The sequence below is a fragment of the Seriola lalandi genome, unplaced genomic scaffold (assembly GCF_002814215.2).
Source record: "Seriola lalandi dorsalis isolate HSWRI2012SDOR001 ecotype SW California unplaced genomic scaffold, Sedor1 jcf7180002054328, whole genome shotgun sequence".
Classification (NCBI taxonomy): Eukaryota; Metazoa; Chordata; class Actinopteri; order Carangiformes; family Carangidae; genus Seriola; species Seriola lalandi.
The window spans coordinates 29,177-36,732 of NW_019524881.1; the positions used below are offsets into that span (position 1 = coordinate 29,177).

General features: G+C 37.9%; 1 protein-coding gene across 1 annotated transcript; it reads right to left on the reverse strand.

The window, feature by feature from the left end:
* Positions 1-2,258: 2,258 nt before the first annotated feature.
* On the reverse strand, positions 2,259-7,117 carry ccdc74a (coiled-coil domain containing 74A). Its single transcript, XM_023407111.2, has 7 exons — positions 6,593-7,117; positions 5,600-5,647; positions 4,929-5,046; positions 3,549-3,744; positions 3,353-3,453; positions 3,189-3,248; positions 2,259-2,991 (listed from the first exon to the last, which is right to left on the reverse strand). Exons 1-7 carry the CDS (start codon positions 6,882-6,884, stop codon positions 2,865-2,867), a joined length of 942 nt encoding a protein of 313 aa, XP_023262879.1. The 5' UTR covers positions 6,885-7,117; the 3' UTR covers positions 2,259-2,864.
* Positions 7,118-7,556: the final 439 nt, after the last annotated feature.

Consider the following 7,556-nt stretch of genomic DNA (forward strand, 5'->3'; position numbering starts at 1 on the left):
CTTGTGACTCCTCAGATTTCAGATTTTCTTTAGGCACAGGATTGGTTTTGTAACCATTACCCCCTGCCTATCACTACTGTGTTAAGAATCTGTCTTATGGCCTGGAATATATGTGGAAGAGGCATTGTGGTGCACATGAAGCACATGACATCAGATAATTAAATGATGTCTGCATAAAAAAAAACATTTTGTCGGTTGCAATATTATAAAGCAGTGTTAAAAGGTTTTTCTATTTGTGTTTTCTAACTTTTAGTATTGTAAATCAGTCTATTAAAACACACAAAAAAATTGATTTGAAATGCTCTTGATGTTTAAATTATGTCAAAATGATCTTATACATTTCTAAGGGAAAATGAATGGCCATGAAAATAAAAAAAGGTAGATGTGACCTTCCTTCTATAGGTTTATACTGTGGTTGTGGGAGCCTAAAATGCTCTGGGTAACTCTCTGTTAGAGTTATGAATTTAAATTGATACCTGCTCACTCAATGGTTTATGTGCACAAAGGTAGTTTCATTAAATTTAGAGGGCTCGGGCTAGCCAAGATCTTGTGGAGACTTGATGATGTGGATTTGCAGAATGCATAGAAGTTGAGCTTTGAACTGCATGCTGAGTGGTCATTTTAAACCTGCTCGATGAACCATCCCCTTAATGTATTGTTGCTGAGACTGATGGTAAAGTCACAGTTATTGCAGCAGGAGATGTTGGTAGAGATGTAATTTCAGAGCAGTGCAAGCAATGTGCAAATGAGTACAGGAGAGCTGCATAGCTATGAGAGGTGCGGTTTGGGTCATTCTACTTGCCTCACATATCCAGCCAGTTACATCAGATGTGCTACATATGCCAAGTTGAACACAGCTGATTACTGTACAATCATTTGATTTCAGTATGACGAGATATCTAAAAGGTTCTAGAGGTGGAGTATGCTACACCAGGTTCATTCCAGGAACTGTCTGCCCCGCCTGGCTGCATGCAGTTCTTAACCTGCCCTACGCCCTTGCACAACTACATGCTAAGTTTTGAGTCACGTTATGAGACCAGGTGCTTTTAAATTTGTTGACTTTCACATGACTGTGCAGCATTGCTGAGGGAACTGAAATCACCAGTGCAACACAGAATGACTGGTAATTTATTTATTCATGTTTTTATTTATTAACAGCAATGCAATGACACATTTATGAAGCAAACAAATTTCTCAAAACCTCTGGAACATGATTATTATGATTTCATGATCATTTCATTGCATTTGCAGATAAGCCATAAGTTGTTTGACATTTGAATTGTAGACTTTTCCTGGGAAATTATAACTAATTATAAGAATGTTATTTATAGCACTTATCAGAACTCATCAGAAGTTAAAAACTGAGACACAGGAAAACATGCAAGCACCAATTTCACTCCTTCCTCATCGTTCAATTCGTTGTGTCTTGTGATTAGTTTTTAAATAACCACTTCCTCATAGTTTTAGCTCCACACACCACAAGTTTAAACAGCAGATTCTCTTCAGCAAATGTGTGTTCAGAGGCCTCGAACCAAGCTAATGTTCCATTTCCACGTATATAACATTTCAGATGATTTTATTTTTGTCACGAATTACTGTCACTTATTTTCACACTACTGGAGAGTTATTACATATCTTTAGTAGTAATACTGACAATGCTGCAAGTCAGTGTGGGATTAGCCACTATTCAATTTTATCCGGGATTTACATACATTTATACAGTGTATATGTGTGTGTTATGCACAATATGTTGGTGACAGAACCAACCACTACAGAATTTGGCAAGACCCCTTAGAGAATATTCCCAGAGAATATGGGAAATGTGACTTATGAGTCATAAAAAAATGACTCACTAACCATAATCAGAAAATCAGAAGATCAAAATAGCCTTTTATTAAAGTCAGGTTTGTGTCAAAATAAAAAATGCAGGAAAACCTACACTAATAATCACAGTTGTACATTGCATCATCTAGCAAGTTGTCTGCCAAGTCTGCCACATCCAAAAAAAAAGTTTTCACTTCTCTCATCTTCAATGACATCATTGTAAACGTTCACAATAAAACTCATAACTTTAATTCGTATATGAACATAGAACATAATTATTTCAGGCAAGGAAACCACCCTTGCATATTTTGTGTCATACACAGCATGACATACACCAAACAGTAGATTGTGCACATTATTTGTTTGCTAAAAGAAACAAAAAAAGAACAGGAAGAGGCACCAGATTGGGAGGAAAAAACACAAGGACAATGCTGTTTTGTGTTGCCATAGTTTATTAGAGTTTTGTGTTAATCTTGCTCAGTTTTACTGTCAGTGCATGACCGGTAACACTTCGCCAGTCAGGGCTTAACACTCCCACATACACTGTTGACAAACACAAAAAGTGCCTGAGAAATAAGCCTGGTAGTTTCTTGGTGTCTCATTAATTGCACATGCTTTTAGAGGCTTTACTTTGGTTGTTTGCAGTGACTAAAGTTATTAATACTTAGCTGTGAATGAAATTAAATGAATAAATAAATATATTTACCATTTCCTGTACAAAGCTAGATTTGGGACATTCTTTCCCCCTTTTGTGTGCAGAATCAAAGCTTTTAAGTCTATAGACCTTCATTTTTTTTTTTTTTTTATCTTTTCATAAAATGTGTCCCTCATGAGTAAGATTATCTACTCATTATAGTCATCTATTACAAAACATCAAATAATTGGACATACTGTGAATATTTCAAATGTAAATTTTACTGATTACTGAAAAAGCGTTGGGTAGAACACATTCAGCTTTTGTGACTAAGGTTTTTCAGAAGAATCACGAAAACCCCAGCCCTGAGGTGGCTGTGGCTAACGCTCTGGTAGTTTTGATCTTGTCACTGCATCGTCCTTTTGAAACGGTCTCTCTGCACAGCACGAGCCCTCCTCTGTCTTTCTGCAATGGTTGAGCTGAGGCTCTGCTTGAGGGCTGGGAGGACCACACCAGACTGAGAGGGTCCTGACCTGAGAAAGGACACATACTGTATTTGAATTTAACTGAGAGGGCTGCTTTTTGACATGAATACAATCTTGAAAAGCCTTTGTACTGGTTAGAAGTGGCAATAAAACATTATTATGGATATTTGAGCAATCTGTTGCATTAAGGCAAAGGAATATAAAACCAATTTCATGAAGCACCGTAGGCAGCAAGATGTACATACGTTTTTTCTGGATATGTTTGAAGACCAAGTTTTGGAAATTTCTTCTCCTCAAAAGATTTGCTGAAAAGTACAAAAAAGATAAACCCTTATCACAACTGTGCAGGGTTTTTCAAAGAATACTCTATGGTGGCAATGATGAAAATGATAATGCTCTATCACTTTACCGAGTACCATCAACAAGGTAGGCCTTGGTCAAAATGTAGTTTTCTGGGGTGATTTTCTTACTCAAGACTATATCCCTCAGCAATGCCTTCACACGTATAATCTAAGTGAAATAGAGTTGTTGAAATAGTTCCACAGAAATGCTGTATTTTTAAATTGCGCAACACTGGAAAGCTTCGTTTGATGATAGGTACTTACTTCCTGAGACTGTAAACTGTTTGCATTGTAGAGCTGCCGGATGATAACCTCACACTCCTGTAGTGTCGGAGCGCGCGGTGGATGGGAGGGACCGCTGTGAATTCGTAGAGGCTGTAATGAAGTGATGAGCCCCCCCTTCACCTCTGGGCCATGGTCCTCCCTGGCAGATCCCAGAATTTCGCTTCCCTCTCCAATGCTTCTCCCCAGTACAGTGAGATAATATTAACGCAAATTTACATAAAAGCTGTTAAAGGCAGTTTTGGTTGTAAATGCCTAGTTGCTATATATACAGCTATGGATTGAGACTCAAACCCATCCACTGGCCTTGTTTTGTATAGCAAGACCACATCTACAATATGTCTGTCTGTCTGGAGTTGTGAGCTATGCAAAGTTTAAGAACTTGTACTGTAATCCTGATCAACCTACCATCAGAGGTTCACTAAAAGGACACTTCTCAGTTGTGTCTAAACATGTGGCTTTTAAAAAAACATAATGTATATTTTGTTATGATATAATTTCACATTTTCTTTATGCTGCCTTTGCAAAGTTGTCCAATAATTGGATGGTAGCAAATCTAATGTGGTTATACAGGCATCTCTTTGCATGATTTCCTGTTTCACTACGCGGGCTAACTTTCCTACAGTCAATTACAGTAGAGCTTTTGCATTAGCACACACTAAAAGCCTCGGATAAGAAGATCTGTCAGAGTGAACAATGTTGTTAATGTTATTTTACATAAATATTTAATTTACTTTATGTGCTACAATATACTGTATCATTCAGTATTGTACAGTATGTTTCACCTAAAATGTGCTTAACCTGTCTATATTTTGTCTAATCCCAAGCATAGGCTCTCAGTACGTACATAATCAATTAATAAAGCAGCTATAAAATAGTTCTGCATAGCTGTTAATGATAACGCTGGCTATGTAGCAATAGCAAAATTTAAAAATAGCTCTTTTAACCAAAATTAATTTCTTATCAGTGTTTTGCTATAACTTCATTTAGAGTTGGACAATATATCAAGAGCTGGATACTAATATTGTGAGATATCGTCCAAAAGTTAGATTTTTAGATTTTTAAATCATGTGGCTTAAATTTTCCATAATGTTTTCCTGGTAATCACAGCTACATTAAAGTTCACTCACACAAATATCTGAGCTCATCTGATTGCCTTAGCTGAGTGACATTAATTAATGCCTCTACCTGTTTTGTCATCATATCGAAGTTACTGATTAATTTTCTCTCTCAAATTCTACTTATGTGTGAATGTCTTCTGAAGAAAATACTACTGAAATATAATCACACTATATCAGTATTGAGATAGGTAGGCAGGTCCAGTACTGAATAAGGACCAGATGTAGCTGGATGGAAATTCACCTTAATGCCTGGTCCTGTGAGGGTCGCATGTCCTGCAGCGGCTCCTCCAGGTAGAGTCCGCTACAAGCTTCACTTCCCTGAGTGGGCGGTCTAACACCTCGTCGACTGTGTGTCGGTCCTGGAAGAAAGATGACCCAAGTCAGAAATTATGAAGTGCTGTGGTCTAAGAGTTATTTGAAATACTGAATTTCAGCAGTAGCAACAAGAACCTAGACTTTTTATCCTGAGGGTGCCTTTGAAGTGGGTTGGGGGACATGATGATATGTATTGTGTGCAGAAATCTAACAACAGAGAGATTTTGCAATACTGTTTAGACCTAGGTTGCTATCCGATTGCTATCACTTTAGTTAAATGAGGCAATTGCGGGCAATCTTACAAACTGATAAACAGGACTTTTTTGTGGTAATATTGGATTTAGAGGATTAGAGGATTCAGAAGATTAGCCAAAGGCACACATTCCCTTATGGTTTGCTTATCTATAAACATCTTCTCAATTGCATTTCACCAAAATGTGTTATATCATTATCACAATCAAAAATTAAATATCCCATCAAAGAAGATTTTTATCTGTATCATCCATGTCTACTTTAATCTATCCCAGTCCTATAAGAACATTGGCTGTGGATAGCTGGATGACACAAAAACAACAGTGAATCTGAATTATATCTTACCTTTTCTACTTGACTTTGGAGGCTCCATTATGATTTTATACTGCAAATCTGCAACATGCATATTAAGAAAATTTTAGTGCGTGATATACTGTAGGGAGGCACATAAGAGGAAAAATCTCCTAACATGGTCCCAGTAAACAGCCCATGTATCCATGGGGGCCTCTCTGCTGTGATGGTGCAAAGACAGATGACTGAGGAGTCTCCTGGTGGGTAGTGAGGTGAAGCTATATGGAACAGCATGTTGCCTGTTCAATAATGTGACACTGGATCTGTGTCCACCTCCCACTGAGAAACCATCACAACCCTGGAGTTGCTATGCGACCACTGTACCGAGATTGAATGTCTCTCTTGTCAGCACCTTATCAGGAGACAGTCAGGTCTTTGTCACCAACTTGAATTCATTACATAAAGGGTGTGGGCACCATAACAGGTTATTGAGTTTATCCCTTGTAAATATGGAAAATAATGATATGGATTCTTAGAATCAGTTGGTTGCCCTTTTGGGCCATGTGTCAGTTGACCATGAAGTCACCAGTTCCTTGATGAACAATTTAACACTTGACACAATTTTCCAATGGGATTATAAAAGTACAGCATCTGTCTATCAGAATAGCACATTATTGAAAAGCATCTTAAAATTCAATTTCTTTGGCTTTTTCATGATCTTATCATTTTATTTATCATGTTATTATTTTCGGTGTCCTCCATTTTTCCTTTTCTTTTCTGTAAAGTACTTTGTAACTACTGTACTGTAAGGTTCACTGACTTGCTCTTTTGATATCAGCATGGCATAACATAATTCTATGGTTAATTTACTTTACCATTGACTGACCTCTAATTTAACTGTCAACAAATATGAATAATTCATGATAATTATCATTTTTTTTCAGATTACATATTCAAGTGAACGCCTTCAATGAGTAGATTTAAGTAATCATCACAAGAAATAAAATACGTAATAATCTTTTTCTTCCTCAACACTGTTTTCTTCACCTTTATTCTCCCGTCTGAGATATTCTATCTCTGCATGGAGCCTCTCAAGAGTTTCCTTGTGTTGTTGCTGCAGGAATTGGATATTCCTCTGCATTGATGCGACGCGGGGGTCCATGTCGCTGTGACAGGACAGCTCTGCTGTTCTCCCCACTCCTCTGTCCACTGCCGGGACAACAGGCAACGGCTGCAGTCGTTGCGCCGGTAAACGTCGTGGAGAGCAAGGTTTCCCGAGACGCCCAACTCGGGTCCAGTGCGGCAAATGGCGCACCGGTGGGAGGTTGTTACTTGACATCGCTTTGGTTCACTCGGCTAACGAAGCATTCTTTGAACGGGGGTGACAACTTCTTTCCAACTCAAATTAAATTTGCCAACTACCACCATTAGCTAACGTTGCTTTCTATTACCATTATGTTAAAGTGAGGACGGGTTGACTTACATTTTTATCCGACAGCGGCCAGCTAACTAGTAAGCTTGAGTTTGTTGCTTTTAAACACCTAAAACACTCTGAATTACTTTAGCACTCATTTGACGTGCACTCCAGCCACACACAACGTTGCCATGACGACTATGCAGCCCATTTTATGCCCTGAGTTGACGCTCTGAGGTAATCTACATAAATCCCTCCTCCTCGATTAGGATTGGCAGACCCAAGCTCCAACCAAAAGTCGCTAAGCATTCAAACATAACTGTTTGATTGGTGAAGGAAGTTATGGGCTGTACCCCGCCTAGGAAATGTTGCCTGATATGACAATATAAAGTTTTGCATGCCAATTATTTGTTTAACAATTTCTAAGAATATATATGTTTCACATTTAAATAAAATAAAATGAAATAAAACACTACACACACTTCAGTCCAAATAGGTAAGGTACAATACTCTGGGTGATCAGATGACATCTCCCAAGAGAACTCACTTATTTTCATTATTGTATAATGTGTTGTTATTTATCATAAGCATTTGTTA

What these genes read in the sequence shown, in the direction of transcription:
- ccdc74a (XM_023407111.2), bottom strand. Translation starts at nt 6,884, where the DNA reads ATGTCAAGTAACAACCTCCCACCGGTGCGCCATTTGCCGCACTGGACC. An exon ending in TCCAAAGTCAAGTAGAAAAG is followed by an intron (nt 5,047 to 5,599) that starts GTAAGATATAAT and finishes TCTTTCTTCCAG; the next exon opens with GACCGACACACAGTCGACGA. An exon ending in TCACAGGACCAGGCATTAAG is followed by an intron (nt 3,745 to 4,928) that starts GTGAATTTCCAT and finishes ACTGGGGAGAAG; the next exon opens with CATTGGAGAGGGAAGCGAAA.